At 54.5% G+C, this 19,271-nt stretch overlaps 6 protein-coding genes across 6 annotated transcripts; 5 read left to right on the top strand and 1 right to left on the bottom strand.

The window, feature by feature from the left end:
• Nucleotides 1-1,878: 1,878 nt before the first annotated feature.
• On the top strand, nucleotides 1,879-4,011 carry fos-1 (sensor histidine kinase/response regulator Fos-1/TcsA; the record flags this gene model as incomplete). The annotated part of the gene is made up of 1 exon (XM_056683797.1): nucleotides 1,879-4,011. The coding sequence occupies one exon, from the start codon at nucleotides 1,879-1,881 to the stop codon at nucleotides 4,009-4,011; it is 2,133 nt and encodes a 710-aa protein (XP_056547403.1).
• A 2,236-nt stretch (nucleotides 4,012-6,247) lies between these two features.
• N7482_001671 (S53 family peptidase) lies at nucleotides 6,248-8,660 on the top strand (the record flags this gene model as incomplete). The annotated part of the gene is made up of 6 exons (XM_056683796.1): nucleotides 6,248-6,269; nucleotides 6,348-6,657; nucleotides 6,720-6,983; nucleotides 7,048-7,280; nucleotides 7,352-7,472; nucleotides 7,544-8,660. The coding sequence occupies 6 exons, from the start codon at nucleotides 6,248-6,250 to the stop codon at nucleotides 8,658-8,660; spliced, it is 2,067 nt and encodes a 688-aa protein (XP_056547402.1).
• A 1,271-nt stretch (nucleotides 8,661-9,931) lies between these two features.
• On the top strand, nucleotides 9,932-11,639 carry akr1 (putative aldehyde reductase (AKR1); the record flags this gene model as incomplete). The annotated part of the gene is made up of 10 exons (XM_056683795.1): nucleotides 9,932-9,978; nucleotides 10,038-10,125; nucleotides 10,174-10,187; nucleotides 10,286-10,475; nucleotides 10,553-10,621; nucleotides 10,695-10,824; nucleotides 10,896-10,960; nucleotides 11,023-11,151; nucleotides 11,214-11,493; nucleotides 11,566-11,639. 10 exons carry the CDS (start codon nucleotides 9,932-9,934, stop codon nucleotides 11,637-11,639), a joined length of 1,086 nt encoding a protein of 361 aa, XP_056547401.1.
• An 899-nt stretch (nucleotides 11,640-12,538) lies between these two features.
• N7482_001669 (uncharacterized protein) lies at nucleotides 12,539-14,309 on the bottom strand (the record flags this gene model as incomplete). The annotated part of the gene is made up of 6 exons (XM_056683794.1): nucleotides 12,539-12,693; nucleotides 12,745-12,844; nucleotides 12,905-13,014; nucleotides 13,073-13,766; nucleotides 13,824-14,162; nucleotides 14,223-14,309. 6 exons carry the CDS (start codon nucleotides 14,307-14,309, stop codon nucleotides 12,539-12,541), a joined length of 1,485 nt encoding a protein of 494 aa, XP_056547400.1.
• A 917-nt stretch (nucleotides 14,310-15,226) lies between these two features.
• Nucleotides 15,227-16,312, top strand: N7482_001668 (uncharacterized protein; the record flags this gene model as incomplete). The annotated part of the gene is made up of 3 exons (XM_056683793.1): nucleotides 15,227-15,299; nucleotides 15,362-15,734; nucleotides 15,790-16,312. Coding segments are annotated over 3 exons (969 nt in total), but the record flags the coding sequence as incomplete, so codon positions are not given.
• Nucleotides 16,313-17,022: 710 nt separating this feature from the next.
• Nucleotides 17,023-18,166, top strand: N7482_001667 (uncharacterized protein; the record flags this gene model as incomplete). The annotated part of the gene is made up of 3 exons (XM_056683792.1): nucleotides 17,023-17,283; nucleotides 17,342-17,552; nucleotides 17,622-18,166. 3 exons carry the CDS (start codon nucleotides 17,023-17,025, stop codon nucleotides 18,164-18,166), a joined length of 1,017 nt encoding a protein of 338 aa, XP_056547398.1.
• Between the last annotated feature and the right edge of the window lie 1,105 nt (nucleotides 18,167-19,271).

Raw genomic sequence — 19,271 nt, 5'->3', positions numbered from 1 at the left:
ATTCACCGTATACAGTACATAGATCCGTACAGGGTACGGAGTAGTGACTTCAATCAAAATAATCTACTAGATTTAGATTTCCAACCAGGCCCGTCTGTCCATTCTGCAATCCAATATATATTGCCCGTATAAAGCAAAATCAATGCATATCCGCACTTGACTCGCTATCAAGCAGCCTAGTGTGCCCAGAATCAATTCCATGGGCAGTATGAAATATTATCTGCAACGACGACAATACCTCATCCATGCACCTAGACATCTGCTTAGAAAGACAATTAGGGAGAGCCTACCAATTATACTACCATCGCGGGGCTTAGTGAGGGTTCGCACGCTAATGCTGGCGTTGTTGCTATCTGTTCACTAGGTTGTTACCTACTTGAACCACTACAATCCCACTGAATCAGGTTCTCAAGGCCGCTACTGTATTCATGACTTGTGAGTTTTTTCACCACGCGGTAGAGTCCAACCTACGCCATTGAGATCAGCATGTCGCCATAGCCAATTTTCAAGGAGGCGTGACCTAGCTAATGAGCTCTGGGTGGTGGCGACGCTCGACCTGCCCACGATATCGATGTGGCGATGCATCGAAAACCCCCACGCCAATTGTAACTATTTGTAGGGGGCAGGCATCTTAGTAAGTGATCGGCATGCAGAGGACGCCCGGCTTCGGTCAGGTCTCCGAGGACGCACGGTCGTCTCCGACGTCATAATTCAAAAGCAGGCTTTATGGCGTTTGGGCGTTCCCGTAGTGGCATTTCCAGGATAGATGGAATTTAACTATAACGTCGTCTAGCATCGCCGCCCTTTTCTTGATCCCTGGCGGGTTCGACGGCCTACCTGGATGCTTCTTGCCGTCGCCTTGGCCTGCCTTGCAGGCCTAAGAGGTTTCTTCCCAGTCCGCACATCGAGAGTACCTGCAAGGTTGGCTGTTGAGTTGTCACGGATTGAAAGACGTGTAAATCTAGGCCGTCTCGGTAGTCGAGTGAATCGCTAGCCCCTGGGCCCTGGTCTTTGAACCTCTTAAGATCTGCTCCTGGGCGATCTTTTTTCCCCACTAGACCCAGAAGGATATTTCCCTGAGATTCCTGTTCCTATTGTATATCCTGCTGAGCCGTGGAAGTACGTCGAGCCCGTCCGCCCACCTGACTATTGCCATTTGCCATCCACCACCCCTCATCTTTCGCCTCTTCTCTCCCTCCACACTTCTACCCTCCCATTCCCCTCTCCAGCTACACTTGCTGCATACTCCATCAGGCATATCTCCCCAGATAGTCGTCGCTTGAATTAAAGAAATCGCTGCCCTTTGCCACCGTGTCTCACCGCGCCGGATCTCTAAGTACTACTGGCTCTTCCCACGCGTTCGCGCTGGATTCGGGATAGCGGCTCTGCCTCCCCCGCCGGCAAAAACGGCCGTCCAATCGTTTCGCTGGACTTTACGGTCGAAAGCCTCCAATTTCTCCTGCCAGGTTTTGTGGTCTTTTTTGGTGGAGAGGATTGTGCAAACCCCGAAAGGGAACAACGGCCCGCCTGCAAGGGTGATTAGCACCTCATCCACTGGACCTTGATATTCTTTCCTTCCCCATGCGATTGTGCGACCGCAACGCCGCGATCCCGACATCTAACGTTTTTCTGGCACCCACAACCCGACACTCAACCCGACACTCAACCCGACACTCAACTCGACACTCAACTCGACACTCCACCCGATTCGCTACCCAATCTCGCGAATGATTGCTTGATTGAAGGATTGCTTAATTCAAGAATTGCTTGGTTGAAGGATTGCTTGACTGCTTCGTTGAATGATTGAATGATTCACCCGATCTGTCCATCTTTCGATCGTGCTGTGCCCTGCCATTCGGCAGGGCAGTGAGAGGCAAGATGGCGGTGGACCAGCAGATGCTCCACCTCAACCTCGAGGATCGCCGGCCCATCAATAATTTCACTATGGTCGTCACGCCGCCCGCAGAGAATGGGCAAGATGATGCGCACGGCAAAGCCCCTGAATCTCTCCCTCATGACCAGGAGACGGCCACGGTGCCTGAGAGCGCGATCGCAACCGCGGCTAATGACCCCATGAGCCGGATCTATCGCCGCACACCGACTCCAACGATCGTGCTCGACGGCTCGCTTCGTGTTGTCGAAGCATCTGACAGTCATCTGGCTGCTTTCAACCACAGTCGAGAGGAAATGTTGGGGACGAGCATCTACGACTTGGTCCCTGGGATTGTTCCGGCTCCGGATATCGCCTCGCTAAGTGGCGTGCTGGGCACTGCCATCACCACACGCACCGTCCAGGTCATTAATTCGATCCGCCCTACTGAGCACAAAGCCGACTTCGCGCTGAGGGTGACACCTATCTTCGAAGATGACGCTCTAATATATGTGCTGCTCGAGGCGCATATCGCGGAGGGGGCGAGGGAGGAATCCGGCTCCAACATCAGTGAACACGCTTACCTCAACGAGACCTATAAAATTCTTGTTGACACCGTAAAAGACTACGCGATATTTATGCTGGACACTCGGGGTCATATCGCGACATGGAATGCCGGGGCCTCCATTCTCAAGGGCTATTCCGCGGATGACATCATTGGGCAGCACTTCTCAGTCTTTTATGGACAGGAGGACCGCCAAGCGAATAAGCCGGCTCGAGAGCTAGAAGTGTGTCTGCGAGAAGGCAAGGTAGAAGACGAAGGATGGCGCTACCGGAAGGACGGCGGGCGCTTTTGGGCTAATGTCATGATCACACCCATCTATCAATTTGGTCGACATGTGGGATTTGTCAAAGTCACCCGCGACCTCACGGAACGCAAGGCCGCCGAAGCACGGCTGATCGACGCGTTTGAGGAATCGTCGAAACTCAAGACTGAATTCTTGGCAAATATGTCGCACGAATTGCGCACTCCCATGAACGGAATGTTTCTAGCCCTGACCATGTTGATGAGAACCCCTTTGACTGAGGATCAGCGAGAATACGCCTCAATTCTGGAGGACTCCACATCGATATTGTTGCAGGTCATCAATGATGTCTTGGACTACTCGAAGTTGTCATCTGGGTCCTTTTCTCTCAATGCAGATGTCCTCAATGTCCCCAGCGTGGTCAACGCAGTTATTCGAAACTGTCAGCCAACCCTGAAGCCCGGAGTGGTCTTGGAGAGCACCATTACTCCCGATTTCCCTCAGAATGTGAAAGGCGACCCTCTGCGCTTTCGACAGGTACTGCAGAATATGGTTGGCAATGCAGTGAAATTCACCGAGAAGGGATATATTCATGTTAAAACCACGTATTCTGTCGATCCGAACGACCCCCGGTCGTATCTTGTCACTATCCAGGTCGAAGACTCTGGGATTGGCGTGCCCGAAGAAGCAATCGGCACTCTCTTCACTCCCTTCACTCGGTTTGCAGACTCCGCCACACGGCGCTACCAGGGGACAGGACTGGGCCTCTCCATCTGCAAGAGTCTGGCTGAACTGATGGATGGAGCCGTTGGCTTTCACGCCAACCCGGAGCGGTCAGGCAGTGTGTTCTGGATGTCGGTCAAAATGGGGCGCATCAATCCGCCCATCGCACTCGCAAAACGCAAGAAGCCATCAGCTCCAGATACAGCCGTCGACTCTGCTACACTGTTGCAAAAGCTTGCAGCGGAGAAGCAAATCCTCCTAGTTGAAGACAACACGGTCAATCAAACGATCATGCTCAAACTGTTGGCAACTCTCGGATTCCAGAAGGTGGATGCTGCATGGGACGGTGCTGAAGCGGTGCGCATGGTAAAACAGAAGCCGTTGGCGTATAACATGATCTTGATGGACATCAACATGCCGGTGATGGATGGCCTGATGGCGACCGAACAAATCCGGCAGATGCAAGTGGATGTGCCCATCATTGCCCTGACAGGGAACGCCTTGAAGGGAGACGCTGAGACCTACCTCGCCAAGGGAATGAATGACTACATTGCCAAACCTCTCCATCGACAGCAGCTGGTGGATATTCTGCTGAAATGGTGCGGATCCTAATGCCCCGCATTTGGCTTACAACACACATCTGTTCTCACACCAGCATCCTGTGTCGAGAAGACTGGGACTCTGACTCCACACTCGCGCCGGTCTCTCAACCCGGCAGCTGACCTGCGACACTCTATGCTGAGTCTTGGGGACGATGCTGCATGAAGCATGCTGCAAAGCCCCACTTTCTTGTCCACGACCAAGCTTTCCACGCTACCTTGCACGAGGATGTGATAGGTGATACATAGTGCGTGGGATGTCTGTCTCCTTCCCCTGTCAATACCGCGGAAGTACAAAACGCCGAGTGAATTCCTTCTCTGCCTTTTTTCTTTCACTCTCTGCGCACCTGTGACTTTCCGACTTTATTTGGCTCGCGCGAGGCCCGATTTTGATTGAGTCCAGTGGGGACAGGCAACTGTCACCAGAAGGAACAAGGGCTTGAGGCGCCGATCATACCACACTTCCAGAATCCCCTGTAGCGCATGGGACGGGTGGATTGGAACTAACCGTGCTGAGATTGCCCGGGAATAGGCTTTGCCACACAAACTATTCTTGTATACTGATAGTGCTTGGTGAATGGCGTCCTACTGGACGGTTCTCCGTCCTAAATGCTGGGGGCGTTGGTGCTTGACCTTGCCCCTGCGCCGATGCTTATTTTGTGTTCAGCGGAATTCCCGTGCCAAGCCCCAGAGGGGGTCCCTGGGCAATTTCGCTTCGACTGGACCGGCAGACAGTTGGATAGTGTGACTAGAGCAAAGAAAGCGCAAGCAAAACCCTATGCATCTTCTCCATTTTGAGGTTCCCTGAACTCGCATATGAGAGACTATACGCCGTACGGAGTACCGAGATGGGGAATGGCATTGATTCCTCGACGTGGGGAAAGTGGGGGCCCTTATCGTCATCCACAGTTCATTGCAACCATCGTCTGTCTCTCGCTCCACTGGCCAAACCCTCTGAGCAGAGAAAAGCAAAGGAGAGGAGCACTCGGCCAAGCACTGGCATTGAACACCCCTGCTACCTCAACGCAGGGCCGGCCCTCTTTCCCCTGGTGGCGGTTGATTCTATTGCGCCATCGCCCAGACCCCCTAAAAGTGCGCGTGCGGGGTGTGCTGAATGGACCCCCGATAGACGACCAGGGGCATATCAGGGCCAACAGAGGGAGGGCCTTCATTGGCCCAGGTAGAAGGATTCTGAATTCAGCGGATAAGGATGAGGGGGTGGAAGGGAGGATTATTGCCGGATGGAGCCAAACCATCCCCACTTGGAGCCGTCGGAGCGGAGGTTCAACCTGGCTAGGGAAACTTTGTTTGCACTCAAGGCCATGCGATTCGATGACAGCTGTTGGCTGTTGGAATGATAGGCACACTACCCTGTACACCTACATGTTCTCTTCTGTATACTCTGCTTGTTTCTTGTTTACCTTCTACCTCTTGGTGGAGGCGTTGGTCTGTGCACCCGCTTGGGGCAGAATCAACCCCTCTGTACCTCGCACTTTAGTTCCTGAGCTTACCCTTCTTGTGCATGATTTTCCCTTCTCGGTGCCTGGCTTCACATGGGGGCGTTAGCTCCCGAGGCTGCCTGCTGCGCTGTCCCTGGGACTCCATCCATGGGGTCCATGCAGGGTTGTCCATTGAGTAGCATTTGAGGCCCGATCTCGAGCGGGATCCATCTGCTAGCATAAGCCTTCTGGCCAAGGACCCATCCAGATGTCGTGACCATGACAAGACCCCCAGTAGCAATGATCATATCTGCCATCAGGTCATATCCACGCGGTCGCGGCGTGGTGCCGAGCTAGGGCTATCTGCATCCTGGGGCCATGCTAGCCATAAACTAGCCATCACGGCAATTTCCCGTCGACGGACGTGCCACCCGGAAGATAGCGAACAGAGAACAGAACAGAGAACCAAACAGGAAGACAACCATCACATGGCCCTCGTTCGAACTCATTGGAGATTGTGATGGCCCACAGCGGCCGTGTGTGTCTTTTACGCACAGCCTCGGCGGGGCTCATGGCGATGCAGCACAGATGCGCCGTCCAGCAGGGCTGCCTCGGAGTCCTGGATCAATCCCGTCCGGCTCACTCAGTGAGGTCCAAGCATCAGAGATCGACCGCCAGTCTTGCTCAGCTGGGGAGGTCGACTAGAAGCGCCTATCAACCCAGGCAATGCTCGGAGTGAATACCCCGTTCCAGACCCGCTCTCCATGCCGATCATAGTTCCACCCCGTGAGGTGAAATCCCGAGCAGAGCATGGTTGGCCTTCGACCTGTTGGTCAGTCGGGTGCCGAGCATACACGGTGCTAGTCGCAGGAAGTCGCAGGACGTCGCAGGAGGAATATAAGATGTACAGCTCGGGGCCCGACCATCGGTCCCTTGTTTTCCAACCTCGCCTCGTGTTTGGACAGACTCGACCTGGGGTACTCCTTCTCCTGTTCGGAACACCTTCCAAGCCATCATGAAGTCGTCCATGCTGCTCCTCGGGGCGGCGGCGGTCGTCATGGCCCTGCCCGCCCCCACGACTATGAAATCCACGAGCGTCGTGACTATATCCCCAACTCGTGGATAGAGGGCAAGAAATTAGATGGCGTTACGACGCTTCCCGTGCGGATTGGATTGACCCAGTCGAATCTGGACCGCGGTCATGATCTTCTGATGGAAATGTATGCCCCTATTCCTCAACCATCATGATGCTCGTGCTATTGCTGACAATACAACCCTCAAGGGCCAACCCTTCCTCGAGTAGCTATGGGAGACATATGACGGAGGCAGAGGTGCACGACTTCTTTTCGCCAAGTCAGGCCACGGTGGACAACGTTCGCTCGTGGCTGGAGTCTTCTGGCATTGCGGTGGACCGGGTCTCTCACTCGGCCAATAAACAGTGGCTTCAATTCGATGCGAGCGCCGACGAGCTCGAGCAGCTCCTTCGTGCGGAGTACTATCTCTACTCCCATGCCGACACGGGCCGATCGCATATTGCCTGCCGCGAGTAAGACTGCCCCAAAGCGTATGGCGCAGGAGGAGAATGCTGGCTGATTCGGCGAGAACGACAGATATCATGTTCCACGCTCGGTCCGCGAGCACATTGACTACATTACCCCGGGCGTCACGCTGCGAGAGGTGACGGGCATTGCAAAGGCCAGCCGTGGTGGTAAGGAGAAGCGTCACATCGATGGCACGCCCGCGCGTGTGGTGCCAATTGTGCAAGGTCTGGCGGACCAGCTGCTCGGCGGGTTGGGTCTTCTGGACCTCTGCGATGTCGCCGTTACCCCCAGCTGCATCCAGGGTAAGCATTCACACCCGCTCCGTCGGCGCCGGGGGGTTGGTGGGGATGTGTCAGGTACTGACGGTCTGTAGAAATGTACAACATTCCGCAGGGAAACTCAGCGACCGAGGGTAATGAGCTGGCTATCTTTGAAGACATTGGCGATGTCTATGCTCAGGAGGACTTCGACATCTTCTTCGGTGCTTTTGCCAGGTACATATTCTGTTCGCTCCGAACATACTCCCTGCACCCATCCCATGCATCGACTTACCAACCTTCTACAGTGACATCCCGATCGGCACTCATCCGAAGCTGCAGGGGGTGGACGGTGGCGAGGCACCGACCTCGTTCGCCAACGCTGGCCCCGAATCCGATTTGGACTTCCAGATCTCATACCCCATCATCTGGCCTCAGAACTCGATTCTCTTCCAGACCGATGACATGGTCTACGAGGCCAACTACACCTTCCAGGGCTTCCTGAATACCTTCTTGGATGCCATCGATGGCTCCTACTGTGACGAGATCTCCCCTCTGGACCCACCTTACCCGGACCCCCAGGCCGGCGGCTACAAGGGCTCCTTACAGTGCGGTGTCTACAAGAAGCCCAATGTGGTTTCGATCTCGTACGGGGGTGCCGAGGCCGACCTGCCCATCGCCTACCAGCGCCGCCAATGCAACGAGTTCATGAAGCTGGGCATGCAAGGTGTCTCCGTGGTGGTGGCCTCGGGCGACTCTGGCGTAGCCGGACGCGGTGGTGATCCGACGCCCAGCAACTGCCTGGGGGCGGATGGCACGGTCTTTGCCCCGGATTTCCCGGCGTCGTGCCCTTACTTGACTGCCGTGGGGGCCACCATCATCCCGACTGGTTCCTCGGCCAGCGCCCACCAGGAAGTAGCCGTGACCCGCTTTCCCTCCGGCGGCGGATTCAGCAACATCTACGAGCGGCCCTCCTACCAGTCGCAGGCGGTGGCGGACTACTTTGCTAAGGCGAACCCGACATATCCGTACTACGAGAGTGTCAACAACAACAGCTTTGGTGCCAACGGGGGGATCTACAACCGTATTGGCCGGGGCTACCCCGATGTCTCCGCTATTGGGGATAACGTGATCATCGTCAACAAGCTCGTCCCCACCGCGATCGGCGGCACGTCGGCCTCGGCGCCGGTATTTGCCGCCATTTTGACTCGGATTAATGAGGAGCGACTGGCTGCCGGCAAGCCAACCGTGGGATTCGTCAACCCGGTCCTCTACGCCCACCCGGAAGCGTTCTTCGACGTGACCCAGGGCAACAATGCCGGGTGTGGGACCAACGGGTTCAGCGCAGCTGAGGGTTGGGACCCGGTGACGGGCATGGGGACCCCCAACTACCCAGCCTTGTTGAAGGTCTTCATGGACCAGTAGAGCGGGGTTGACAGGATGGTACCGCAGGCTCGGTCTCGACGCGGCACCCTGGGGATGATATCCTCCCCCGAGTCATGATTTGCACATAACCGCACCCTATATATATAGTCCATAGTGCCCTTGAAATTGATTGCTGTCCTATTCATCCTCTCACCTCCCGGGCCAGTTGAGTAGGCAATAGGTTGAAGTGACCAACCCCCGGACGCGTTTCAGTTCCGGTTTGCCCCAATAATAGACCTAGCGCAACGATTAGGAAGTACGGCGTTGTAGACAGCAGAGGATGCGAAGATGAGCGCAACCGCATCTCTTGCGCGCGTTCTCCCACCATCTGATGCGCGAGGGGGTGGACGAGTTTGGGTAGCGGAGATCTTTCTAGCTGCGCGAATTCTTGCTGAAAAACCCACGCTGATATACGGGGCTTCCCGCGGCCAGTGCGTATCGTATGCACCACGAACGGGACTGTGTAGCCCGGAGGAGCTGCGAGAATTGGAGCGACCGAGCCGACCGAACCGGCGGTACTCCGAGGGGTCAACCTGGGATACCGGATATAAGCATTAGACGGAGGACATAGTGGGGGCATCCAAGCATACGTCCAGCACCCCTCACTAGACCTATTGCGGTGCCCGATCACAATTAGAGGAGTTATCTGCCCCCACGGTGTCGTGTCTGTCCTCCACGGCAAGTCGACGCGAACCTGCGGATGCAAGTCGACGCGAACCTGGGGACGCAAGTCGATACGAACTGCCCACTGCGACTCGCGCGGTCGGTAAAACGGCGGGTAAAGCGCGGGTAAAAACGCGGATAATAACGATGACATCACCCATGGGTCAGCAAGTTGGGGTAACTGAGTTAACTAAATTGGAGGTGGCGCGGGCTGGTCCACGACACTGTTTACCAGGGACGGAGTATAGCCGCGTTGTGAGAATCTACCAAAGGAAGCAACCACTCGGACGAGAGACGCAACCCTGGTCCGTCGACGTGCCGTACGAGTCCAGCAGGGATGGGCCCAGTGACGGAGGTAAGCCTCGCGTCGCTCGCGGTGGAGCCTGCTCGAGGGATGGAGGGGCCCGCGTGGGATGAACCCCGCCGGGGAAGATGAGCCACGTCGCGCTTGGATGCGCGATGAACTGGTAGATGTACGGAGTAGGAGCAAAGACTTATTTAATCGTTGCAGTCCGCTCTACCGCCATTCCTCCCTTTCTCCATTCCTCCCTTCTTCCATTCTTCCATTCTTTCACTCCTCCCACCCCACGCGGATAACCCTCCCCATTATGTCTCTCGGCAAGAAGGTCACCCTCAACACTGGCGCCCAGATCCCGTAGGTGCTCCCTCAGAGGATCCAATGGATGCAATGGCCGAAGCTAACGCGTCCATTAGCCAGCTGGGCTTTGGTACCTGGCAGTCCGCCCCCGGCCAAGTCGGCGAGGCCGTCTACGAGGCCCTGAAGGCCGGCTACCGCCACCTGGTATGTTCTCGTGGTAGAAGAGGCATGCGCACTGCTAACCATCGCTAGGATCTGGCTACTATGTACGCAGAACAGACCCTATCTTCGCCGCCACGGCTCCTCCCAATGGCCCCAGTGGCAGTCGCATGCAAGTCGCTAACCTGAAATGTCGCGATCCCAGCTACCAGAACCAGCGTGAGGTGGCCGCCGGTATCAAGCGCGCCTACCAGGATGTCCCTGGTCTGAAGCGTGAAGACCTCTTCATTGTGAGTGATGCTCGTTTTCCACCCGCGAACGACCCCGGTCTATATATGCATGCCGGGATTCTAACCTTTCTTCCTCCAACCATAGACCTCCAAGCTGTGGAACAGGTATTTAGCCCACTTCTCGCCGCGGGAGATTGGAGTCCCGAACAAGTCCCGAAGGAGTCCTAACCGTATGCAGCCAGCACCGACCCGAGGTTGTGGAGGCTTCTCTGGATGCCTGCCTTGCTGAGCTGGAGCTCGACTACCTGGATGTACGTCTCTGTTGCAAGCCGCAATCTTGCGCTTTACCCCCATCGAAGAAATCCCGGCTGACACAACACCAAGCTCTACCTGGTGCACTGGCCCGTTGCGTTCCAGAAGGGCGAGTCCTACTTCCCTCTCGTGGCGGGCAGCACCGTCGAGGGTGGCGATGTGATCATTGATGACGGGGTCTCCATTGTGGACACCTGGAAGGGTGAGTGAATGATGATCATCGGGATTGTTGCGCACAGGGAACTCGACTGACCGTGGTGATATCCACTACAGCCATGACCCAGCTCCCCAAGAGCAAGGCCCGCGCCGTCGGTGTCTCCAACCACACCATCCCTCACGTTGGTCCAACCCCGACCCGGTTAGCCTCACCGACTCTATAACTGACTCTTCCCCCTTACAGCTGGAGGCGATCATCAATGGCACCGGAGTTGTGCCCGCAGCCAACCAGATCGAGCGCCACCCGGTGCTGCAGAGCAACGACCTGATTGAGTACTGCCAGAAGAAGGGCATCCACATCACTGCTTACTCCGTACGCACTCTAACCCCGCCAAGTCAAACACACGAGATACTAATCGAATCATGGGGAACTAGGCCTTCGGCAACAACATGCTCAACATCCCTCTCCTGATCACCCGCCCCGAAGTCAAGGAGGTGGCCGAGTCCGTTTCGAAGCGCACTGGCCAGGAGGTCACTGGTGCTCACGTTATTCTCGCCTGGTCCCAGGTGGGCGGCCACAGTGTCATCCCCAAGTCGGTGACACCGTCGCGTATCCGCGACAACTTCAAGGAGGTGGAGCTCACCGCCGAGGAGATCGAGAAGGTCAACGCTCTGGGCAAGGACCGCAGGCGCTACAACACTCCTTACACTGCTAGTATGTGTCCCTGCCAGCTGGATGGGTGTGCGAACTCGTGTGAATGGCTGCTAACTGGATGTACTTTTGCAGACAAGCCCCGGTGGAACATCAACATCTTCGGCGAGGCCGAGGAGCAGCCCGCGGACCACAAGGTGGTTGTTTAGAGTATGGGCAACTTCTGCTGAGTGGTTGACTATATATATACCCCTCTATATATACCAAAACGAATGAATGAGACATGTACTTTCACACATGAGGATACGGAGACCCTATGAACAATTGGTAGAATGGTACGTTGACTGACCCGGTAGATGGTTTCTCTAGCCGCGTCCTCCGCAGCTACAGTATACGGACTGAGAAGAGCCCGGTTAGTACCACGGGGGAAACTGAGACAGGCCTGAAAAGGCTTTTGCAGAGAATCAGACGGTGGGCATTTTCAGGCGAAGGAAGGGGCGGTGGAAATGACACGTGGGATTCTTATCACCCTTGAGAATAGACGAGGCCCCTATGATGAGCGAGTTAGGGGGACCTTGGGGGTATCGACATCTTGGAACGGAAGGCAAGGAGAATGCAGTATTGGGCATCAGCCGAGTCCGCCATCTTTGCTTCCAGCGGGCGTTCACCTCCCAAGTACCCGTCCGTTCTGGAAGGAGTCGCAGCCCTGTGCCTGGGCCGACGTGTCGGAAAACACACCCCACACGCTTCTAGAATGGAAATTGGAAGGAGAGGAAGAAGAGGAAGAGCAAGACGCAGAAAGGGCAGAGGGGCTAATAAATTAATCCATGCTCTTCCCTTAACCCCGAAGCCCGCCAGAGCTATAATAGCATGAGGACTTGACTGTGATATCAAAAGGCTAATATACTGCGTGAACGGTGGCGGGCTTACTCGAAGCAGCCATCCTCCAACGAAGCACGAAGAGCCCCTAGAGTGAGGGTTGGCCTGTCTGGTCCGATTGGAATCTCCCCGGGGATTGCTCAAACTGTCCCATGCGGAACGCAGCTATTTCGGCAATGGGGACAAAAGCCCCGGTGGCACTTTAGGTATAGGAAATCGCCATGGTGTTTCAGCCATCTGGACTGTCCACGCTGTTTAGTTCGGCCCACTGGCGTTCCAGCTCCCGCCGAATCCACGAGGTTCGCCAGCCCAGGACTTTCTCCGCGCAGCAAAGAAAATCTAACGAGCCCTGCTGCTCCGTCAAATGCTGCAGACAGTAGCCGACTAGGCAGAAATTAGCCGAGAAATAGCCTCATAAGCTGAAGAAGCACGAACAGCGATGGAGCAGATGGCAGGCCATGAAATAGGCGTTATGGACACTTTCATTGGACCGAGACAGTCCAACGACGCTCACAATGTGACCCGCGATAGTCCTCTATCGAGATGCCATTAGTAACACCACCTTGCCGTTGAAGTTGATACTGGGAAACGCTACTTCTGACACCCGGCGCGCGCGGGCCATTTGGTAATCACTCATGGGCCGTGAGCACACCTCCGAAATGGTCAAAAAGATGCGGGCGGCATGGTAATACTGCATCCCAACCACTAGATACGGTGAGCAACCAGGACGGCTTCAGGAAAGACCCTTTCATGGGACACTAACCGGCTGGAGGCGACATCATCCATAATTCAGGGAACGGCCGACCCGCAGTCACATCCGCCGGTTGGTATCGGAGCGGCTGCCAGGTGGTCGGTTTCGCCTGGTACCATTCATCGACGGCACTGGCGAATTGGCGTCGTGCATGTTCATCGACAGGCTCCTGGGCCACATTGCCGCAGATCCGAAGAATATGCGCGCAGTGGAAAATGATCATGTTCGCAACCGCGGCATCATCGCTGCGTTGAAACATCGACGACCGCTCATAATTCCGCAAATCCAGCTGCAGAGGCTGATACTGCACCACCGACGCGTAGATGGCCTGCCGCAGGAACTGCCAGCTGACAGCCTCCGCCAGTCCGCCCGATGAAGCCGAACGAGACATCAGGTTGATGAGACGGTTGGATCCCAAGAGATGGAATTGCTGGTCGGTGTTGTTCTCCAGCTCCTCGTAGACCCGTAGCAGGACGACTGTGACCAGCAAGTCTTCATCGTAGGTGTGCTCAGGTCGATCCAGTGCTGGGATGAGCAGCTCCAGACACTGGCCGTGGTAGGATGAGGCCTCCCAGTCGCTGTGGTTAATTAGGATGGCATCATGCCGTGCTGCAAGCGCCATAATTGCTTTCAGCACCATGGGAGCCTGTAATGACCGCCGAGGCACATCCGTGCTAAAATGGCACTGGGGGTCGCATATATCCGTCTAGTCAAGGGTCATCAGAGCACGCGCACGTTTCAGCCAAGAGAAGCTACTACTTACCCATGGCGTAATGCGCTGGATAAACCCACGCATCAACGTCGCTTCACGCAGCGTTAAGACCGGTGCTTTATCGACTGTAGGTGGCATGGAACTGCTGGCAGCGATCCTCCGATGCGGTGGAGTCTTGTTGGTAGGATGTTGCGCCGGTGTGCTTTTTTCCACCATGATGTATGCCCCCGCATCTCGATGCCGATCGAGAGCTGTGTTGGGCTTCAAGGGTCTGCTCGTCAATGGGAGTTGGTTTCCTTGCATGGGGTCATCTGTTTCCCAATTGTCGGATGCCTCAAGCACAAATGTGACTAGCATTGGACCATAGGGCGTCAGTTTCGGCGTGTCCCACTTTGACGGTCAAGTAGAGTAGATAGTATTGGGACAGTCTAAGATGTATGCGGGACCTACTGGGCTGAGAGACGCCCACCCAGACTTGATGCTTATCCCAGTCCAGATCAAAACGAGCGGATGTGCCACGACTTTTCTGGTAGACATGGCGGACGGCCTTGAAGTGGAAGCGCGGGTCGAGATGGCAGACCCGGCCTAGACGCCCGCAGGGAGCGCAGGACGATGCCCCCGTAGGAATCTCACAGCGGATATGACGATGGCGACACCGTTCACAGCCTTTGCCCACCCTCATCTCATGAGCTCATGGGGGCGCAAGTTGTTGGAGTCGGAGTCGGCCAACTGCTTCGCGATAAACACTGCATTCTTTCCCCGCATTGCGCTGACTTATCCATGGCTTCCCCGCCTCGGTTTCTCTACTTTAACTCGGCTTTGGCCTTCGTCCTCATACGCTCAACGGGTTGCTCTTCTTTTTGGCCTTGGCGGGCGAGCGCATCCCGCCTCATTTATCGCCATGATGCAAGCGCAGAGTCAATGTTCGGTCCTGGCTCGCATGGGCCTTTTGGCCGGGGTGGGCTATACAAATTCTGCTGCCTGCCAATCAGTTGCAAAAATAGAAACCCTTTCTTTCCCCGCAACAGCCCGATGACCAAGATTCTCTCTCTAGCACTGCGTATATTGGCAAAATGAGGAGTGTTCAGGCTGAGGAAATTACCACCCATTCACTAAAATGGTAATCCATTGGTGCCATACTCATTCCGCGGTTTGGAGGAACGCGATGGCCACCGCCAAGGTGGTAAACAAGTCCGATCGGCGCATAGACCGGCGGGGCGCAGCGGTGTTCGTGCAGAGACGCACTGCCACAAACCAATGACCGCGATATCAGCCCATTATTGACCCCTCCGGCATGGAATTTCGCAGCTGGTGGGTCAACTGGCCGATATTAGTGCCGTCCATGCAATCCTGGAAAAAGTCGACTCCGCCCCAAGGCTCCTGTTATAATAATGGCCGTCCCAGATGCGTGTCGGAGCACGACACACAGACCTTGATCCCTGCATTTGGGAGCTGCGAGAATGCTAATCCACTTTCTTCTGGTGCTGTGCACACTGTGGCAGTCAGGCGTTGCTGATTCGGACAACTGTTAGTGCGCAGGCACATGTGTCATCCACTTCGATCACCCAACTCACGATTGAAGATTCTAGGCTCAAGCAGTGTTACGATATCCAGTCAAAGTGATGCCAACAATCTGGCCAGCTGCGACACCCTCGATGGCAGCGTCACGATTTCATCTTCTGTCAGTGGGGTCATCACATTGAACAATGTTGCGGAGATCAAGGGCTCCTTTACCATGGAGGGGGCGTCGGGGCTAACGAAACTCATCGTCCCAGACCTCGAAACCCTCCAGGGTGCTCTCACGTTGGTAAATCTGGAATCCCTGACCGATCTGACCATGAGCGCGTTGTCAGAAGTTTCGTCCGGGATCATCATCACGGGCAACTCAATGCTGAAGAGCCTGAACTTGGAGAAGCTAGAAAAAGTGGATGGACAATTAGAGCTGACGGGCTCATTCACCAGGTCAGTTCCTTAACAAATGGTTGTTCAACATTCAAATCTGATCAATTGAGTGTAGCGTGTCACTGCCGTCCCTGGATGAAGTCAAAGGCCAAACGACCATTCGTGGCGCGAAGGTCTTGTCTTGCAAAACTCTTGATAGCCTACAGTCCGAGGGTGTATATCAGGGTGCATACTCCTGCACAGCTACGGACTCGAGCGGTGCCTCTCTCAGCCCGGGCACCAAAGGGGGCATCGCAGTTGGCGTCATCGTTGGGGTTATATTGATTCTGCTGCTTTTATGGTATGTGCTTAGGCGGCGACGAAATCGGAAGAACCGATCTACTTCGCTTGAATCATCATCCTCGCCACCCTCAGTGGTCCCAGATGAGAAGCAACCTAGCCGTGGATATCAGCCTGTGCCTTTACAAGAATCCAAGCCGATGGTGCCGAGGGAACCCATCGGGCCTGCTGCCGCCCAACTGGACCATCGCTCAATCTACGAAGCGCCCGTTGCGCCGACTCCGGTTCGTGAATACCACGAGTTAGACGCGGGCCCAGTTTTTAGCTCACACCAACGGCCGATTTATCCGGAGGCGTGAGGGACCTAAGAAGTCATGATGTGAGGATGGCCGGAGTTCAGGCGCGGTGAGCGAGTTTCACGTTTATGATTTTTCTTCTTCCCTTCTTTTGATTTATGTATATACCAATTTTTGGAAGCAGATCAACGTTGTGAATGACTATCTTAGGACTGTTTGTTGTTATTTCTTTTTCCACCGGGGTCGTGATCAAGCCATCGCTCAGAATTATGGACCTCTAGGCCGGATTTCTGCGGCTCCCCATTGCAGCCCCAAACCCTGAAAGAGCATAGATAGACGAGCCGACTACACCTAAAAGGGCAGCTGAAGGGTTCTCCGTCGCTTCGCGATGCCAATTGTGTTGGTGGCGTACTTGCTAATCTCGATAAGGAACGGCGCTAGACGATTTGGCGCCCAGGCTTACTGCAGGGTAATAATTGACCTTTTGCTTTGTGCTCAGGGGAAAGCGATACAGCCAATAAAAAGTTCAAATTTGGAATCTCCGTCCAATAACTCCGAGAATTGTCAAACTTGCACCCCGAAGAGCGGGCGGCGCTTGCTTACCTCTATACAAGCTATCAGCCCCGAAACCCCACAGTGATAAGCTTCCGTGCGCTCTGCACCGGATCAGTATATAGTCCACAAGAGTTTGGGCTGGCGCCCCTGAAAATTATTTTCTTGCGAGGCGTGCTCCGCTCTAACCATTGATTGTTCTACATTGGTTGCTCTCCACCATGTTCTCGACACGCCCCAGTCTACTGTTCTGTACAGCCGTTGGGCTTCTGTTGGCCCCAGCGCTCGCAGCAAATGCAACTGCCATGTCATCAAGCGGCTGCGTGGACCCGTCTGGCTTCGCATCTTGCCTTGAGTCCGCCACTATGCAGGCGGCCACCTGCATTGCGGAAGCCGGCGGCAACGACTATCTGGTCATTGGATGTGGCTGGGAGCAAGATGTCAATAATCTCTTGTGCTATATGAGTGGCTGCTGGAACAAGGTAAGCCAAAAACCTGATGAACCGGACTGAGGACTAAGGGGTAAATTACCTTGCACAGGTGTATTCTTGTGAATATCAATACCTAGCATCCAGCTATCTTATCGCACGCGGCAAAGAAACCATTCCCTTTTACCCAGCGCCCCAGGATGCACCGGGTGGCTGCTCCTGCAACATGGGGAACGTGCTGCAGAATGCGACGGCAAGCATTGAGCTGATCCAATCAAAATGTTCGAGCTATGAATTCTCCAGCACAACCAGCCTCGCCGAGTGTCAATGTTGTGCATGGAGCGCAGCCATTTCCTCGTACAGTTTCCCTTCCCCGTTCTTTGCCTGAACAGTTTCCCTTGCCAATAAATACTCACACAAGCGGCGGTGTAGCTTCTACGGGATCTGCCCCACCACAGAGCCCTCCCAACTGGGCCTTGACAAACTCGCGAGTGAAGTGAAGGCATACACATCGTTCACCGGATCCTGCTCTAATTTGGATGCCACTACATGCTTAGGCGGATTCAACATTGGATCTGCCGACAATGGCACCTATGTGAACCCGGCCAGTCTTCCTGCTGGAGGAACCGAATTGCTCAGTACAACAACCGGTGTAGGGTATCCGCTGACATCGCCCCCGGGAGGATGGACGATGACCGTCACTCTACTCAGCGACGCACATACAGTTACCGCTGCGAGCTATAATGCGAAGAATGTGGTAACGGAGACCGCGTCGACCTCTTCTTCTACTTCTTCGTCGTCGTCTTCTTCTTCTTCTTCTGGCTCGGGAAGTAATGCCAATCCTCTCACAGGCAATTCAGGCCACTCCGGTTTTATAACCCCGTCGATTAACATCTACATCGGTATACTATTTGTGGCCGTATTAACCTGGCTATGAAAGGTACAAGTGGAACGTTTGACCGAATCCTAGATCATGGAGATTCAAAATTGGACCGGAAAATGAGTTGCATGTTGCAAATGGCCAACTTTTCTTCGAGGTTTCACTAGATACATGGATTCAACTTTCTTGCAAACAGATCATAGGGAAGACAAGTAAGAATCCAAAAATAGGGGATGTACATGGTGGGGTGGGAAAATGATTAAGTGAAAGTAGAAGTGCTCCGTTTGCCCTAGAGCGTAGGTCATATGGACGCTTCAGAGCATCGGTCTCCACGCCTTCTTTCTCTATTCCAAGACATGCAAATTTATCTTTGGAAAGAATCTTGAAACATACTCCAGCAGGCTCACTGGAAGGTAGAGGGGAAAGCGTCCGGCCCAGATACAGTTATACTCCTCTACTCAAAAGATAGTATTTTGATTGAATCATACCTACTGCTCCAAAGCAAGAAAGTAGACTCGAAAGAATGGGCAAAATTACTCTAATGCTACTAACAGAATAAGGAATCACATACTTGAACTAGGCTGATTTGATCTGCCTTGGATCCAGAGCATGGCCCCCGTGGGGAGCGGGCAACACAGGGGCGGCTATTAGTGTATGATTAGACTGGGTGTCGACGAGACTAGTTCCGCACGAGGGGTGTTGACAGGGATCAAGGCCTGTACTAGGTGGTCCCTTGGCAACTTCGGACTTGGAACTATCGATGCGAGTCGTGGAGGAGGCCAATGAAGAGCACACTGAGTCATCAGGCGTCTTCTCGCCATGGCGCTCTTTCATTCCGCAGTCGAAGTTTCGGCTCGGTATCATCCAGCAACATCCCCATATTCCACATCAACCTCCAGTTCTTTGAACCCTCTAACAAGCGACTAATGAACCTGTGCTTATGACCACTCTCTATCAAGGGCACCTACACCTTGGCGTTCCGCGTGCTCACCATCCATCGAGCCAACTCAGACTTTCGGCACATTGCGGCAAGCTCAGTGCAAACAATTCTAGCCGTGTGGTTGACATCATTACCGCATCAATACGTACTATATGAATATGCACCATTGACCTTGGTAAGTATTTATGACTTAGGTGAGCAGCGGAGTCGGTGCAAGGAGAG

The sequence above is a fragment of the Penicillium canariense genome, assembly GCF_028826845.1.
Source record: "Penicillium canariense strain IBT 26290 chromosome Unknown utg000001l_segment0_segment0, whole genome shotgun sequence".
Classification (NCBI taxonomy): domain Eukaryota; kingdom Fungi; phylum Ascomycota; class Eurotiomycetes; order Eurotiales; family Aspergillaceae; genus Penicillium; species Penicillium canariense.
The sequence above is the reverse complement of the archived record's forward strand: the minus strand, read 5'-3'. Positions and strand labels throughout refer to the sequence as shown.